General features: G+C 47.5%; 1 protein-coding gene across 1 annotated transcript in view; it reads right to left on the minus strand.

Annotated features, from left to right (window-relative positions):
* The window catches only part of LOC106606307 (protein tweety homolog 2-like), a 141,395-nt gene that overhangs the window by 3,082 nt on the left and 119,356 nt on the right, over positions 1-18,957 (minus strand). The window contains exons 5-13 of the mRNA XM_082972889.1: positions 17,412-17,507; positions 13,559-13,631; positions 9,417-9,486; positions 8,641-8,696; positions 7,767-7,859; positions 5,401-5,493; positions 5,025-5,167; positions 4,000-4,185; positions 3,442-3,520 (exon numbers count right to left, since the gene is read on the minus strand). Coding sequence (XP_082829015.1) covers positions 3,442-3,520; positions 4,000-4,185; positions 5,025-5,167; positions 5,401-5,493; positions 7,767-7,859; positions 8,641-8,696; positions 9,417-9,486; positions 13,559-13,631; positions 17,412-17,507 — 889 coding nt within the window. The remainder of the gene's footprint in view (positions 1-3,441; positions 3,521-3,999; positions 4,186-5,024; positions 5,168-5,400; positions 5,494-7,766; positions 7,860-8,640; positions 8,697-9,416; positions 9,487-13,558; positions 13,632-17,411; positions 17,508-18,957) is intronic.

Raw genomic sequence — 18,957 nt, forward strand, 5'->3', positions numbered from 1 at the left:
TGACCCTGTGTGTTAGCGGTATCATCTAGTCCCACTTGTTTCCTGATGCCAGAGATTGACCCTGTGTGTTAGCGGTATCATCTAGTCCCACTTGTTTCCTGATGCCAGAGATTGACCCTGTGTGTTAGCGGTATCATCTAGTCCCACTTGTTTCCTGGTGCCAGAGATTGACCCTGTGTGTTAGCGGTAACATCTAGTCCCACTTGTTTCCTGATGCCAGAGATTGACCCTGTGTGTTAGCGGTATCATCTAGTCCCACTTGTTTCCTGATGCCAGAGATTGACCCTGTGTGTTAGCGGTATCATCTAGTCCCACTTGTTTCCTGGTGCCAGAGATTGACCCTGTGTGTTAGCGGTATCATTTATTAAACAGCGGCTGACATTGTAGCTGTTCAGTTGTAATAACACCACCACTGGGCCTCTCCTCTCATGGCAGGGTATACAGTACACCCTGTGCTCTGAACAAACGTACAACAACAAGTACTCTTGTCTTGACTTCTGTGCAGACTTAAGTGCTCTGTAGTCTCGCTTGCGTTTGTGCGCGTGTGCGTGCGTGTGTGCGTGCGTGTGTGTAAGAAGAGACTAAGTGTTCTGAATCTGTAGATTTTGATTCTCTCCCTGCACACAGCAGCACTAGAACAATGGTTCTGCTTCACAGCAACATCAAGTAACATTACCAGTCAGGCCATACCGTAACATTACCAGTCAGGCCATCCCGTAACATTACCAGTCAGGCCATACCGTAACATTACCAGTCAGGCCATACCGTAACATTACCAGTCAAGCCATCCTGTAACATTACCAGTCAGGCCATACTGTAACATTACCAGTCAGGCCATACTGTAACATTACCAGTCAGGCCATACCGTAACATTACCAGTCAGGCCATACCGTAACATTACCAGTCAGGCCATCCCGTAACATTACCAGTCAGGCCATCCCGTAACATTACCAGTCAGGCCATACCGTAACATTACCAGTCAGGCCATCCCGTAACATTACCAGTCAGGCCATCCCGTAACATTACCAGTCAGGCCATACTGTAACATTACCAGTCAGGCCATACTGTAACATTACCAGTCAGGCCATCCCGTAACATTACCAGTCAGGCCATCCCGTAACATTACCAGTCAGGCCATACCGTAACATTACCAGTCAGGCCATACCGTAACATTACCCGTCAGGCCATACCGTAACATTACCCGTCAGGCCATACTGTAACATTACCCGTCAGGCCATCCTGTAACATTACCAGTCAGGCCATCCTGTAACATTACCAGTCAGGCCATCCTGTAACATTACCAGTCAGGCCATCCTGTAACATTACCAGTCAGGCCATCCTGTAACATTACCAGTCAGGCCATACCGTAACATTACCAGTCAGGCCATACCGTAACATTACCAGTCAGGCCATACCGTAACATTACCAGTCAGGCCATACTGTAACATTACCAGTCAGGCCATCCTGTAACATTACCAGTCAGGCCATCCCGTAACATTACCAGTCAGGCCATACCGTAACATTACCAGTCAGGCCATACCGTAACATTACCAGTCAGGCCATACTGTAACATTACCAGTCAGGCCATACTGTAACATTACCAGTCAGGCCATACTGTAACATTACCCGTCAGGCCATACTGTAACATTACCAGTCAGGCCATCCTGTAACATTACCAGTCAGGCCATACTGTAACATTACCAGTCAGGCCATCCCGTAACATTACCAGTCAGGCCATACCGTAACATTACCAGTCAAGCCATACTGTAACATTACCAGTCAGGCCATCCCGTAACATTACCAGTCAGGCCATACCGTAACATTACCAGTCAGGCCATACCGTAACATTACCAGTCAGGCCATACTGTAACATTACCAGTCAGGCCATACTGTAACATTACCAGTCAGGCCATACTGTAACATTACCCGTCAGGCCATACTGTAACATTACCAGTCAGGCCATCCTGTAACATTACCAGTCAGGCCATACTGTAACATTACCAGTCAGGCCATCCCGTAACATTACCAGTCAGGCCATACCGTAACATTACCAGTCAAGCCATACTGTAACATTACCAGTCAGGCCATACTATAACATTACAGTAGCCTCTCTCTAGGGTCATTAGCAGGCTAGTCTCTCTCTAGGGTCATTAGCAGGCTAGCCTCTCTCTATGGTCATTAGCAGGCTAGTCTCTCTCTAGGGTCATTAGCAGGCTAGCCTCTCTCTATGGTCATTAGCAGGCTAGCCTCTCTCTATGGTCATTAGCAGGCTAGCCTCTCTCTAGGGTCATTAGCAGGCTAGCCTCTCTCTAGGGTCATTAGCAGGCTAGCCTCTCTCTAGGGTCATTAGCAGGCTAGCCTCTCTCTAGGGTCATTAGCAGGCTAGCCTCTCTCTAGGGTCATTAGCAGGCTAGCCTCTCTCTAGGGTCATTAGCAGGCTAGCCTCTCTCTCTAGGGTCATTAGCAGGCTAGCCTCTCTCTCTAGGGTCATTAGCAGGCTAGCCTCTCTCTCTAGGGTCATTAGCAGGCTAGCCTCTCTCTCTAGGGTCATTAGCAGGCTAGCCTCTCTCTAGGGTCATTAGCAGGCTAGCCTCTCTCTCTAGGGTCATTAGCAGGCTAGCCTCTCTCTCTAGGGTCATTAGCAGGCTAGCCTCTCTCTCTAGGGTCATGAGCAGGCTAGCCTCTCTTTCTAGGGTCATTAGCAGTCCGGCATCAGAGCATCAGGCCAAATAATGGCACAAGGGAGAAGAGCATGTAGTGTTTTGTCGGTATTTCAGTCCATGACCAGCAGAGAGCAGTCTTTCACCATAATGTGCAGTGGAAGGGCCAATCCAAAATCGACCCCATAAATAAACCCTAGTGGAAATCTGAGAGTATTTGATTGGTATAAGCAATATGATGAAACATCCAGATAGGCTATCAGATAGCAAGGTGGATCACAAGTGCATAGGTTTTAGGGGACGATTTAGGACTGGGCCAATAATCTGGACCAGACTCTCTTATCCATAGAGATTTACAGGAGCAATTAGGGTTAAGTGCCTTGCTCAAGGGCACATCAGATTTTTCACCTAGTCTGCTCAGAGATTTGAACCAGTGACCTTACCGTTACTGACCCAACACTCTTAACCGCTAGGCTACCTGCTGCCCACAGGAGGTTTCTGTCAGGTTGTGAATACTGTATGGTAGACACAGTGAAGGCAGCAGGGTGTCTTGGAGAATGTCTGCGGTCCTTCAGTACAATATGTGTTAGTGTTGATGCCATTATCTAACAAGGGACCTGTCTGGCCTCTGGCTCTACACACAGTAACTCTATACATGAGTGTGTCTGTGGTCCTTCAGTAGAACGGAGCACTGTTAATGTTAATGTCAGTGACATCATCACACGAGGGTCCTAGCCTCCAGAACAAGAGACCTGGCCTCTAATGTTAGTGGCCAACGCACCGAGGGTGGCGGGGATCCCCTCCCGATCAGAGGAACGTTCTCATAACGAGGGTTCCCTCCAAACAGCATGGACTGATTCCTATAGGAGAGAGACATGGGGGGAGAGATAGAGAGGGGGGGGGGGGGGGGGGGGGGGGGGGGGCGAAAGAGAGAGTGAGGGGGGGGTGGAGAGAGAGAGAGAGAGAGAGAGAGAGAGAGGAGAGAGAGACAGAGAGACAGAGAGAGAGAGAGAGAGAGAAAGAGAGAGAGAGAGGGAGTGAGGGGGGTGCAGAAAGAGAGACAAAGAGAGAGAGAGAGAGAGAGAGGGAGTGAGGGGGGTGCAGAAAGAGAGACAAAGAGAGAGAGAGAGAGAGAGAGAGAGAGAGAGAGAAAGAGAAACAGAGAGAGAAACAGAGAGCGAGACAGAGAGAGTCAACTTATCTGATAAAACAAACACAGTGCTGCTTATTCCAGACACACATGGACAGAGATACGGACAGGGATAGGGACACGCATACGGACAGGGACACACAGACACAGGCCGACAGACACCCTACCGCACCTCCTCTCTCTACTTACATGTATTCTGAGGTGGGGAGGATGGCGGCAGTCTGTGGTGGAGGGTGTGGACTGGCCTGGCTGTCCAGACTGCTGCTGTAGCTACAGAAGCTGTGTACATGGCTGGCTCTACTGGGGTTGAAGGCCATATGACGGGCCTGGGGGTTAAACGGATCCTCCTCATCGATGTCGTCATAGTCCCTGTTCCTGAGATCACCACAGGGGAGAGCAGTCAGAGCCAGGCTTTCTGTTAGTTTCATTTCAAGGAAGGGCACAATGGTGCCCAAAGCAACAATCCAGGCCCTCTAGCGTCAACAATCCAGGCCCTCTAGCGTCAACAATCCAGGCCCTCTAGCGTCAACAATCCAGGCCCTCTAGCGTCAACAATCCAGGCCCTCTAGCGTCAACAATCCAGGCCCTCTAGCGTCAACAATCCAGGCCCTCTAGCGTCAACAATCCAGGCCCTCTAGCGTCAACAATCCAGGCCCTCTAGCGTCAACAATCCAGGCCCTCTAGCGTCAACAATCCAGGCTCTCTAGCGTCAACAATCCAGGCCCTCTAGCGTCAACAATCCAGGCCCTCTAGCGTCAACAATCCAGGCCCTCTAGCGTCAACAATCCAGGCCCTCTAGCGTCAACAATCCAGGCCCTCTAGCGTCAACAATCCAGGCCCTCTAGCACACAGGAGGTTGGTGACACCTTAATTGGGGAGGACAGACTCATGGTAATGGCTGGAGCGGAGTCGGTGGAATGGTATGAAATACATCAAACACATGGTTTCCAGGTGTTTGATGCCATTCCATTTTCTCCGTTTCGGCCATTATTATGAGCCGTCCTCCCCTCAGCAGCCTCCACTGGTCTAACATCAACATCGTTCATTGAAACCAATAAACACAATAGAACCACTAGAGCAAACATCTTTTAGGCCGTGAATCTCCCAGTCCTTATTTGGTTAGGCTTAAGTGTAAAGGTCAAGGTTGGGGTTGGGGATGTGGTTACAGGTAGGTTGAACACACATAGACCAGATACAGTGTTACCAGTGCCTACCTGCTGGTGATGAGGGTCCATGCCCGGGGGATGGCACACAGCATGACACAGAAGGCACTGACCGACAGCAGAGAGAAGAGGCAGAGGTAGAGGAGACCCTCCACCCCGTCATAACACACCCCCATCAGACCATCCAGGTAGTTCTACAACACAACACACCCTCACTGTTACCCTCACTGTTAAGATTAGAACTCCTTTTCTATTGCTGGTATAGTCACAAAGTGGAGTGTTGTGAGATAATAGTTTTGGGGGGATTTCAAAGAACCTAAGAGCACCTTTTGTCTTTTCATTCAAGTGTCTCTGGGTATGTTCTCATTCTACAGACGCATTCTGACTGTAACCATGACGTCCTCTCGTGTCTGGGTAATCATCTCACCTTATGGAGCCCCCTGCAGTCTAGCAGGGCTGTTAACTGGTTCAGGTTGAACTCTGTAGAGTTCAGCAGGCGCTGGATGCCCAGAAGATCTCTCTGTAGACAAGGTATAAAGATAGTGTAAGGAAAAACACACCTCACTATGTATCCTCCTGTAACACTATGGGTCCTCCTGTAACACTGGGTCCCCCTGTATCTCCATGCGTCCCCCTGTAACTCCATGCGTCCCCCTGTAACTCCATGCGTCCCCCTGTAACTCCATGCGTCACCCTGTAACTCCATGCGTCCCCCTGTAACCCCATGCGACCCCCTGTAACCCCATGCGACCCCCTGTAACTCCATGCGTCCCCCTGTAACTCCATGCGTCTCCCTGTAACTCCATGCGTCCCCCTGTAACTCCATGCGTCCCCCTGTAACTCCATGCGTCCCCCTGTAACTCCATGCGACCCCCTGTAACTCCATGCGACCCCCTGTAACTCCATGCGTCCCCCTGTAACTCTATGCGTCCCCCTGTAACCCCATGCGACCCCCTGTAACTCCATGCGTCCCCCTGTAACTCCATGCGTCCCCCTGTAACTCCATGCGTCCCCCTGTAACTCCATGCGTCCCCCTGTAACTCCATGCGTCCCCCTGTAACTCCATGCGACCCCCTGTAACTCCATGCGTCCCCCTGTAACTCCATGCGTCCTCCTGTAACACTGGGTCCCCCTGTATCTCCATGCGTCCCCCTGTAACTCCATGCGTCCCCCTGTAACTCTATGCGTCCCCCTGTATCTCCATGCGTCCCCCTGTAACTCCATGCGTCCCCCTGTAACTCCATGCGTCCCCCTGTAACTCCATGCGTCCCCCTGTAACTCTATGCGTCCCCCTGTATCTCCATGCGTCCCCCTGTAACTCCATGCGTCCCCCTGTAACTCCATGCGTCCCCCTGTAACTCCATGCGTCCCCCTGTAACTCCATGCGTCCCCCTGTAACTCCATGCGTCCTCCTGTAACACTGGGTCCCCCTGTATCTCCATGCGTCCCCCTGTAACTCCATGTGTCCTCCTGTAACACTATGTGTCCTCCTGTAACACTATGTGTCCTCCTGTAACACTATGTGTCCTCCTGTAACACTATGTGTCCTCCTAACTCCACTAGTCGAAGGATAACATTTCACTCTTCTATACACAGTGGCACAGAGCACTAATTAACCCTAACATGTTAAACAGACATGCAGGACTTGACCATTCATCTCCATGAGGGCTTTAACAGCGTTTTAACGCTCTGCCCTTACATGTTGAGAAGAGAACATTGTCACCATGAGCACCAGATGTTGAGCTCCATAGAGATATATGTACTGAATATAATAAATATAATGCTATTTCTATGTTAACGGCTGCTCCATCCCCCCACCTCAGCAGTAGGGAAGACAGGTACAGAGAACTGCAGTAGTCCCTGTATCTGTCCCAGTCACTCACCTCAGCAGTAGGGAAGACTGGTACAGAGAACTGCAGTAGTCCCTGTATCTGTCCCAGTCACTCACCTCAGCAGTAGGGAAGACAGGTACAGAGAACTGCAGTAGTCCCTGTATCTGTCCCAGTCACTCACCTCAGCAGTAGGGAAGACAGGTACAGAGAACTGCAGTAGTCCCTGTATCTGTCCCAGTCACTCACCTCAGCAGTAGGGAAGACTGGTACAGAGAACTGCAGTAGTCCTTGTATCTGTCCCAGTCACTCACCTCAGCAGTAGGGAAGACAGGTACAGAGAACTGCAGTAGTCCCTGTATCTGTCCCAGTCACTCACCTCAGCAGTAGGGAAGACTGGTACAGAGAACTGCAGTAGTCCCTGTATCTGTCCCAGTCACTCACCTCAGCAGTAGGGAAGACAGGTACAGAGAACTGCAGTAGTCCCTGTATCTGTCCCAGTCACTCACCTCAGCAGTAGGGAAGACAGGTACAGAGAACTGCAGTAGTCCCTGTATCTGTCCCAGTCACTCACCTCAGCAGTAGGGAAGACTGGTACAGAGAACTGCAGTAGTCCTTGTATCTGTCCCAGTCACTCACCTCAGCAGTAGGGAAGACAGGTACAGAGAACTGCAGTAGTCCCTGTATCTGTCCCAGTCACTCACCTCAGCAGTAGGGAAGACAGGTACAGAGAACTGCAGTAGTCCCTGTATCTGTCCCAGTCACTCACCTCAGCAGTAGGGAAGACTGGTACAGAGAACTGCAGTAGTCCTTGTATCTGTCCCAGTCACTCACCTCAGCAGTAGGGAAGACAGGTACAGAGAACTGCAGTAGTCCTTGTATCTGTCCCAGTCACTCACCTCAGCAGTAGGGAAGACAGGTACAGAGAACTGCAGTAGTCCCTGTATCTGTCCCGGTCACTCACCTCAGCAGTAGGGAAGACTGGTACAGAGAACTGCAGTAGTCCTTGTATCTGGATCTGCATGGTGGTCAGAGACCTCTGGAAGATAGTCAGAGACTGACACACACACACACACCACATGCACACCACATAAATTGTAGAGTCAAAGTTGTGTGGAAACATGAGTGAAAATATGTCATAAAGTGTGTCATTATGGACGCTTAATGGAGGACACGTTCATTTCAGATGGAGGGCCCCAGATTATCCAGATTACCCCACATACCCCAAAACACTCTCCCCCCTCTGATCCCTAGCACAAACAGACAATATTTCCATTGGCTCAGCAATGAGAGGGCACATTATCTGTGTCTACTTAACAAGGCATAACACAAAGCTTTAAATGGATACTGCTGTGTGTGTGTGTGTGTGTGTGTGTATCTACTGCTTGTATATTACCTCAATACACGGACCATTAATGCTGCCCTTTAAGAACGTTATATCCCCGGCATGGTAAATAAATACAAGGGATTTGGGGATGGAGGGGGGTTGGTCTCTCTCTCTCTGTGTGTGTGTGTGTGTGTGTGTGTGTGTGTGTGTGTGTGTGTGTGTGTGTGTGTGTGTGTGTCTGGACTGTGTAGTCCTTGAGGCAGACTATACACACTGTCTATGTCTACACCCCACTAATTATCTCCAAACCCCACAGATAAAATGGACTTGGATCAAAGTGTATTTTTGTTATGGGCTTGAAGTCATTAAAATTAGAAGTGCTGCTTGTTTTTATCCCCAGACGTTTTCATTAACATCTGCTTCTGAACTAATCAAACTAATGAAGGAAAACTACTTTTAAAACTAAAATATCATTCATGTGTGTGTGTGTGTTAGAACGTGATTTCAGTACCTGTTGGAAAGGGTTGGGTAGACTCTGACTGCAATACAGGTAGTAGTGTGTCACTTCTGTTGAGAGGAGAGAGAGGGGGGAGAGAGAGAGCAAGAGAGAGGGAGGGGGGAGAGTGTGAGAGGAGAGAGAGAAAGGGGGAGAGAGAGAGAGGGGGAGACAAAGAGAGCGAGAGATGGATGGAAGTGGAGAGCGAGGCGAGAGAGAGAGTGGCAGGGAGAGAGAGAGATAGAGAGGGGGAAGGGGATAGAGAGAGAGCGGGGGAGAGAGAGAGCGTGAGAGAATGAGAGACGGACAGGAAGAGAGAGAGGGACAGGGAGAGAGGGGGAGGGTGATTGTAGAGCATGAGAGAGAGCGGGAGGAGAGAGAGAGAGAGAGAGAGAGAGAGAGAGTCAAACAACCAAAGCTCATCCCAATGAAGATGAACCCAAACACACACTGTACTAATTATGTTCATTCATTTTAGAAAGAAAAGACAACATAAACACATCTTAACACGTAGGATTTGTTCTGAAACAGTGGTTCTGTCTGACCAGTGGTTCTGTCTGACCAGTGGTTCTGTCTGACCAGTGGTTCTGTCTGACCAGTGGTTCTGTCTGAACAGTGATTCTGTCTGACCAGTGATTCTGTCTGAACAGTGGTTCTGTCTGAACAGTGATTCTGTCTGACCAGTGATTCTATCTGACCAGTGTGAGCCAGTGTGGACTGTGAAGATAACTTGCATAAATCACTGTGTCTATGACTGTTATTAGTAAAACCTGAACTGGAAGGTACCTCACCTGCACTGAGGAACTCCTTGGTCCTGTTCGCTATGAACTTGTCTGGAGACACACAGAAGTCACTGGTGCTCTGCAGGGGAAACAAGACACTATACAGTCAGAAGTTACTGGTGCTCTGCAGGGGAAACAAGACACTATACAGTCAGAATTTACTGGTGCTCTGCAGGGGTAACAAGACACTATACAGTCAGAAGTTACTGGTGCCCTGCAGGGGAATCAGGACACTATACAGTCAGAATTTACTGGTGCCCTGCAGGGAAATCAGGACACTATACAGTCAGAATTTACTGGTGCCCTGCAGGGGAAACAAGACACTATACAGTCAGAATTTACTGGTGCTCTGCAGGGGAAACAAGACACTATACAGTCAGAAGTTACTGGTGCCCTGCAGGGGAAACAAGACACTATACAGTCAGAAGTTACTGGTGCCCTGCAGGGGAAACAGGACACTATACAGTCAGAAGTTACTGGTGCTCTGCAGGGGAAACAAGACACTATACAGTCAGAATTTACTGGTGCCCTGCAGGGGAAACAGGACACTATACAGTCAGAAGTTACTGGTGCTCTGCAGGGGAAACAGGACACTATACAGTCAGAAGTTACTGGTGCCCTGCAGGGGAAACAGGACACTATACAGTCAGAAGTTACTGGTGCCCTGCAGGGGAATCAGGACACTATACAGTCAGAAGTTACTGGTGCCCTGCAGGGGAAACAGGACACTATACAGTCAGAAGTTACTGGTGCCCTGCAGGGGAATCAGGACACTATACAGTCAGAAGTTACTGGTGCCCTGCAGGGGAATCAGGACACTATACAGTCAGAAGTTACTGGTGCCCTGCAGGGAAACAGGACACTATACTGTGCAGTGTTGGAGTCAACTCCATTCGAAATGGACAGTGATCTTACAGAACAAAGAAAATTGAGGACCCGTCATAAATACTTCAGACTCAAATCCCTTCCCAGAATCTCAATGACTGTTTTGTTTTATTAGACAGTCGATGGAGGCTGTGACAGAAAATAACATCTTGTCAAAGTAAATCAACTATAGATCACACAAGAGGGCTGTTAATAACAGTCTACACGCCTCTTTAACCTGTGCTGAACGTAGCAGAACCAACCATGGCATACAGTCTCTGTGTGTGAGTGGTTAGTGCTATCCGGGATCCGTGGGACATCCCAACCCTAAGCCCTAACCATAACCCTAGCCTTAACCCTTACCATTTCACATTTCAACTTTAATGGGGTGACCTCAGAGTTAGATGTCCCAAGATATCAAGGACCCCAGATAGCAAGGAATGTGCATGCGTGTGCGTGTGTGTTTGTGTGTGTAGGGAGAGAGCCTGTTGATGTGCATGCATAAGCAATTACTGGCAGGCCAAAAAAAATCCCCAGTATTCAGACTGTCACTGCTAGAGGGCCATATACATAGAAATACAATGGCATGTCTAGAAGTTTAGAGGTAATCTATATAGTCATGATCTATTGGCATTATATTTCTATTACCAAATATTTCTCTCCCTCTCTTATTGTTGGGAGAGGAGGAGGAGGAGGAACAATGATCTGGGTTGAGCAGGAGGAACAACAATGATCTGGGTTGAGGAGGAACAACAATGATCTGGGTTGAGGAGGAACAACAATGATCTGGGTTGAGGAGGAACAACAATGATCTGGGTTGAGGAGGAACAACAATGATCTGGGTTGAGGAGGAAGAACAATGATCTGGGTTGAGGAGGAAGAACAATGATCTGGGTTGAGGAGGAAGAACAATGATCAGGGTTGAGGAGGAAGAACAATGATCTGGGTTGAGGAGGAGGAGGAAGAACAATGATCTGGGTTGAGGAGGAGGAGGAAGAACAATGATCTGGGTTGAGGAGGAGGAGGAAGAACAATGATCTGGGTTGAGGAGGAGGAGGAAGAACAATGATCTGGGTTGAGGAGGAGGAGGAAGAACATGATCTAGGTTGAGGAGGAGGAGGAAGAACAATGATCTGGGTTGAGGAGGAGGAGGAAGAACAATGATCTGGGTTGAGGAGGAGGAGGAAGAACAATGATCTGGGTTGAGGAGGAGGAGGAAGAACAATGATCTGGGTTGAGGAGGAGGAGGAAGAACAATGATCTGGGTTGAGGAGGAGGAGGAAGAACAATGATCTGGGTTGAGGAGGAGGAGGAAGAACAATGATCTGGGTTGAGGAGGAGGAGGAAGAACATGATCTAGGTTGAGGAGGAGGAGGAAGAACAATGATCTGGGTTGAGCAGGAGGAGGAAGAACAATGATCTGGGTTGAGGAGGAGGAGGAAGAACAATGATCTGGGTTGAGGAGGAGGAGGAAGAACAATGATCTGGGTTGAGGAGGAGGAGGAAGAACAATGATCTGGGTTGAGGAGGAGGAGGAAGAACAATGATCTGGGTTGAGGAGGAGGAGGAAGAACAATGATCTGGGTTGAGGAGGAGGAGGAAGAACATGATCTGGGTTGAGGAGGAGGAGGAAGAACATGATCTGGGTTGAGGAGGAGGAGGAACAATGATCTGGGTTGAGGAGGAGGAGGAACAATGATCTGGGTTGAGCAGGAGAAATCAACGGATGAGGAGAATGAGGAACGCAGAGGAAAAAACGAGGGAGTTGATAATGTTCCAGTGACAAGTTTTGATAATACACTTTACTACTAGGGATTGACCTCTACCCTGATCTCCATAGACCACATCACAGTATCTGTGTCTGGCTCCCAAATGGTGCCCTATTATCTACAAGGGCACTATGTAGGGAATAGGATGCCAGTTGGGACGCAGCCTATATCCTGACCCCCAACAGACACTGACTCTGCAATTACCAGCTGGAGAAGTGTGGCATGCTTACTGTGGCATCATGTTATTCTAGGTCAAAAGGTCGTGTCATTATTTTAGGTCAGAGGTCATGTCATTTTTCTAGGCCAGAAGGTTGTGTCATAATGACACAGACACAATGGTTTCTGTAGCTGGCTGGTTGTGGATAAACTGGTCAGTGATGTCAACATTGCATGCATTACTGTAATTCTGACTATTGTTGTGATATTGTTGCAGTGTATTTTCTGGTCAAATAAATGTAGACTCATGATTTCCTCATGTCACTCAATCCCTCCCTCCTCCCTCTCCCTCCCTCCCTCTCTCCAGCCTGCATCAGAAGCACAACTGCCCAGCCTCTGGATAATCCTAGTCCCACCATGCTGGCTCCTCTCTGGGATGGAGGGAGGGGGGAGAGGGATCCTGAATGGCCCTGTTATTAACAAAGTCTGCCCCATTAACACCACTAAGACTAGACATACTGTAGACACACATACATTACATGGCCAGTATGTGGACACCTGCTCGTCAAACATCTCATTCCAAAATCATGGGCATTAATATGGAGTTGGTCCCCCCTTTGCTGCTATAACAGCCTCCACTCTTCTGGGAAGACTTTCCACTAGATGTTGGAACATTGCTGTGGGGACTTGCTTCCATTCAGCCACAAGAGCATTAGTGAGGTCGGGCACTGATGTTAGGTGATTAGGCCTGGCTCGCAGTCGGCATTCCAATTTATCCCAAAGGTGTTCGATGGGGTTGAGGTCAGGCTCTGTGCAGGCCAGTCAAGTTCTTCCAGCTTGTGTGGCCTACCACTTTGTGGCTGAGCCGTTGTTGCTCCTAGACGTTTCCACTTCACAATAACAGCACTTACAGTTGACCAGGGCAGTGCTAGCAGGTCAGACATTTAATGAACTGACTTGGAGGAAAGGTATCATCCTATGACAGTGCCACATTGAAAGTCACTGAGCTCTTCATTAAATCCATTCTACTGACAATGTTTGTATATGGCGTATGTATGGATGTATGCTCGATTTTATACACCTGTCAGCAATGGGTGTGGCTGAACTACCTGAATACACTCATTTCAAAGGGTGTCCACATACTATTGTATAGATAGTGTATGTGTAGGATAGGTCATAGTTTGGTTGTTATCTGGCCAGATAATCAGATTATAACCACTGAAAGACATTAAAAAATATATATAATTTTGCAATCAGAACACAACCTGACCATGACGTCACAAAAACAGAAGAATGAGATCACTTGAATCAGTTTTTTAATTCGAGCATGTTTGGTGATGACGGGACAGAACAGACACTCACCACGGCAGTAGCAGTGCCTGCTCCTAGTGATCCCCAGCTCAGGACCAGAGACATCACCCCAAACACCATGATCCTGAAACAGAGAGAGAAACAGGGAGAGGTAGAGAGAGAAACAGGGAGAGGTAGAGAGAGAAACAGGGAGAGGTAGAGAGAGAAACAGGGAGAGGTAGAGAGAGAAACAGGGAGAGGTAGAGAGAGAAACAGGGAGAGGTAGAGAGAGAAACAGGGAGAGGTAGAGAGAGAAACAGGGAGAGGTAGAGAGAGAAACAGGGAGAGGTAGAGAGAGAAACAGGGAGAGGTAGAGAGAGAGAAACAGGGAGAGGTAGAGAGAGAAACAGGGAGAGGTAGAGAGAGAAACAGGGAGAGGTAGAGAGAGAAACAGAGAGAGGTAGAGAGAGAAACAGAGAGAGGTAGAGAGAGAAACAGAGAGAGGTAGAGAGAGATGACAGGAGGAGAAAGATAAATAAAGTGAGAAAGAAAACACAGGACTCCCAGATGGTTGTAAAAAGGCTGGGGATGATTTCAGCTCCTATCTCTCCTCTGGTAGTCTTACAGCAGCAGCAGTAAAGTGGCTGAAAGCTCTTGGTAATGAGTTAAGGGCATAGTAGTACACATACTGGAGAGCAGGCCGGTCGATAGACATTAGTGGACACCATCAGAGAGAAGACAAGAAGTCTTCAGCAGAATCGTTCAACAACACTGATACAGTCAGACAGAGATATTAAAGGGGAAAGAGATATGAGGGTGATTACTGGGATGTTGTTGACTTGTTTTAACTCCGCTGCTGGACACAGATATTGAATAGTGCGGTGTTTTCTTGTCAAGTTTTGTGTTGAGTCTATATAACTGGGCTATTGTGTCCATTGTCCAGAGGGGGTAAGAAACCACCTTTACAGTTACTGTTACTGTATGTGGTTGGTAGTCGCCTCAGCTCTACAGTAACTGTTACTGTATGTGGTTGGTAGTCGCCTCAGCTCTACAGTAACTGTTACTGTATGTGGTTGGTAGTCGCCTCAGCTCTACAGTAACTGTATGTGGTTGATAGTCACCTCAGCTCTACAGTAACTGTATGTGGTTGGTAGTCACCTCAGCTCTACAGTAACTGTTACTGTATGTGGTTGGTAGTCGCCTCAGCTCTGCAGTAACTGTATGTGGTTGGTAGTCGCCTCAGCTCTACAGTAACTGTTACCGTATGTGGTTGGTAGTCGTCTCAGCTCTACAGTAACTGTTACTGTATGTGGTTGGTAGTCACCTCAACTCTACAGTAACTGTTACTGTATGTGGTTGGTAGTCGCCTCATCTCTACAGTAACTGTATGTGGTTGGTAGTCACCTCAGCTCTACAGTAACTGTATGTGGTTGGTAGTCGTCTCAGCTCTACAGTAACTGTATGTGGTTGGTAGTCGTCTCAGCTCTACAGTAACTGTATGTGGTTGGTAGTCGCCTCAGCTCTACAGTAACTGTTAGTGTATGTGGTTGGTAGTCGCCTCAGCTCTACAGTAACTGTTACTGTATGTGGTTGGTAGTCGCCTCAGCTCTACAGTAACTGTTACTGTATGTGGTTGGTAGTCGCCTCAGCTCTACAGTAACTGTTACTGTATGTGGTTGGTAGTCGCCTCAGCTCTACAGTAACTGTTACTGTATGTGGTTGGTAGTCGCCTCAGCTCTACAGTAACTGTTACTGTATGTGGTTGGTAGTCGCCTCAGCTCTACAGTAACTGTTACTGTATGTGGTTGGTAGTCGCCTCAGCTCTACAGTAACTGTTACTGTATGTGGTTGGTAGTCGCCTCAGCTCTACAGTAACTGTTACTGTATGTGGTTGGTAGTCGCCTCAGCTCTACAGTAACTGTATGTGGTTGGTAGTCGTCTCAGCTCTACAGTTACTGTTACTGTATGTGGTTGGTAGTCGTCTCAGCTCTACAGTAACTGTATGTGGTTGGTAGTCGCCTCAGCTCTACAGTAACTGTTACTGTATGTGGTTGGTAGTCGTCTCAGCTCTACAGTAACTGTTACTGTATGTGGTTGGTAGTCGTCTCAGCTCTACAGTAACTGTATGTGGTTGGTAGTCGTCTCAGCTCTACAGTAACTGTATGTGGTTGGTAGTCGTCTCAGCTCTACAGTAACTGTATGTGGTTGGTAGTCGTCTCAGCTCTACAGTAACTGTATGTGGTTGGTAGTCGTCTCAGCTCTACAGTAACTGTATGTGGTTGGTAGTCGTCTCAGCTCTACAGTAACTGTTACTGTATGTGGTTGGTAGTCGCCTCAGCTCTACAGTAACTGTTACTGTATGTGGTTGGTAGTCACCTCAGCTCTACAGTAACTGTTACTGTATGTGGTTGGTAGTCGTCTCAGCTCTACAGTAACTGTATGTGGTTGGTAGTCGTCTCAGCTCTACAGTAACTGTTACTGTATGTGGTTGGTAGTCGCCTCAGCTCTACAGTAACTGTTACTGTATGTGGTTGGTAGTCACCTCAGCTCTACAGTAACTGTTACTGTATGTGGTTGGTAGTCGCCTCATCTCTACAGTAACTGTATGTGGTTGGTAGTCACCTCAGCTCTACAGTAACTGTATGTGGTTGGTAGTCGCCTCAGCTCTACAGTAACTGTTACTGTATGTGGTTGGTAGTCGCCTCAGCTCTACAGTAACTGTTACTGTATGTGGTTGGTAGTCGCCTCAGCTCTACAGTAACTGTTACTGTATGTGGTTGGTAGTCGCCTCAGCTCTACAGTAACTGTTACTGTATGTGGTTGGTAGTCGCCTCAGCTCTACAGTAACTGTTACTGTATGTGGTTGGTAGTCGCCTCAGCTCTACAGTAACTTACTGTATGTGGTTGGTAGTCGCCTCAGCTCTACAGTAACTGTTACCGTATGTGGTTGGTAGTCGCCTCAGCTCTACAGTAACTGTTACCGTATGTGGTTGGTAGTCGCCTCAGCTCTACAGTAACTGTTACCGTATGTGGTTGGTAGTCGCCTCAGCTCTACAGTAACTGTTACTGTATGTGGTTGGTAGTCACCTCAGCTCTACAGTAACTGTATGTGGTTGGTAGTCGTCTCAGCTCTACAGTTACTGTTACTGTATGTGGTTGGTAGTCGTCTCAGCTCTACAGTAACTGTATGTGGTTGGTAGTCGCCTCAGCTCTACAGTAACTGTTACTGTATGTGGTTGGTAGTCGTCTCAGCTCTACAGTAACTGTTACTGTATGTGGTTGGTAGTCGTCTCAGCTCTACAGTAACTGTATGTGGTTGGTAGTCGTCTCACCTCTACAGTAACTGTATGTGGTTGGTAGTCGTCTCAGCTCTACAGTAACTGTATGTGGTTGGTAGTCGTCTCAGCTCTACAGTAACTGTATGTGGTTGGTAGTCGTCTCAGCTCTACAGTAACTGTATGTGGTTGGTAGTCGTCTCAGCTCTACAGTAACTGTTACTGTATGTGGTTGGTAGTCGTCTCAGCTCTACAGTAACTGTATGTGGTTGGTAGTCGTCTCAGCTCTACAGTAACTCTTACTGTATGTGGTTGGTAGTCGTCTCAGCTCTACAGTAACTGTATGTGGTTGGTAGTCATCTCAGGGGAGATGGGCGATGAGATAATTTGTGTTAATGTGTTTGTGTTATAACATTTATCCTGTCCATATCTGCTGATCATCTCTACACAGAGTAAAGTGGGTACCAGTTACTGACACAGATCAGAGTGGGTACCAGTTACTGACACAGATCAGAGTGGGTACCAGTTACTGACACAGATCAGAGTGGGTACCAGTTACTGACACAGATCAGAGTGGGTACCAGTTACTGACACAGATCAGAGTGGGTACCAGTTACTGACACAGATCAGAGTGGGTACCAACTACTTACATGGTGAGTAGCCACCGGGACTGCTTTGCCAACCCCAGAAAGGCCACCAGGCATATAACCAAATCTAGGATCAGCAGTAACAGGTAGGTCAGCCACCTAGAGAACAGAGAGGGCACAGTGTTACAGATCTAGGATCAGCAGTAGCAGGTAGAAGGGAGGGGAACGAGCACCAAAACAAAGGCACTGCAGATATGACCCAGGTACAGAGTTTAAACTAGAGGGGAGGTTTCTGTCTAAAAGCTTGGATCAGGTGCCTCAGAGAGAGAGAGAATGCCTTTATTCCTTTGAAACTTGTGTGAGTGTAATGTTTACTGTTCCATTCTTTATTTCACCTTTATGTGAATTGAAAGGTTGTTTGAGTGAATGAATGAGTAAGCAGTGTCTGTCTGTCTGTCTGTCTGTCTGTCTGTCTGTCTGTCTGTCTGTCTGTCTGTCTGTCTGTCTGTCTGTCTGTCTGTCTGTCTGTCTGTCTGTCTGTCTGTCTGTCTGTCTGTCTGTCTGTCTGTCTGTCTGTCTGTCGTCTGTCTGTGTGTGTGTGTTAGCCTCTTAGTTAGATCTCATCTGCAGCAGGTCATTTCCAGTACGTTAAGTTAATAATTGAACAGAACAAATCCATGGACATAGATAATACATGTCCTATAGTGTCTTCTACAGGAACTAACCTCTCTGTCTCTCTCTCTCAAAATCCATGGACATAGATAATACATGTCCTATAGTGTCTTCTACAGGAAGTAACCTCTCTGTCTCTCTCTCTCAAAATTCAATTTAAACATATGTTAACATTGCCAAAGCAAGAGAAGTAGATAAACAAAAGTGAAATAAACAATAAAATGAACAGTAAACATTACACTCACAGAAGTTCCAAAAGAATAAAGACATTTAAAATGTCATATTATGTATATATACAGTGTTGTAACGATGTACAAATGGTTAAAGTACAAAAGGGAAAATAAATAAACATAAATATAGGTTGTGTTTACAATGGTGCTTGTTCTTCACTGGTTGCCCTTTTCTTGCGACAATGGGTCACAAATCTTTCTGCTCTGATGGCACACTGATGTTTCACCCAGTAGATGTGGGAGTTTATCAAAATCGGGTTTGTTTTTAAATTATTTGTGGCTCTGTGTAATCTGAGGGAAATATGTGTCTCTAAAGTGGTCATACATTTGGCAGGAGGTTAGGAAGTGCAGCCCAGTTTCCACCTCATTTTGTGGGCAGTGTGCACATAGCCTGTCTTCTCTTGAGAGCTTTTTCAATAGCAACGCTATGCTCACTGAGTCTGTACATAGTCAAAGTTTTCCTTAAGTTTGGGTCAGTCACAGTGGTCAGGTATTCTGCCACTGTGTATTCTCTGTTTAGGGCCAAATAGCATTCTAGTTTGCTCTGTTTTTTTGTTAATTCTTTCCAATGTGTCAAGTAATTATCTCTCTGTCTCTCTCTCTTTCTTCTATGTAAATGTGTATTTGCAGTATGTGTGTGTGTGTGGTGTCTACATAAAGCCACGTTTCCACTGCACTGGCCCCTGTGGAAAAATCATGACGCTTTT

This window comes from Salmo salar, chromosome 03 (genome assembly GCF_965601325.2).
Source record: "Salmo salar chromosome 03, fSalSal1, whole genome shotgun sequence".
Lineage (NCBI taxonomy): Eukaryota > Metazoa > Chordata > Actinopteri > Salmoniformes > Salmonidae > Salmo > Salmo salar.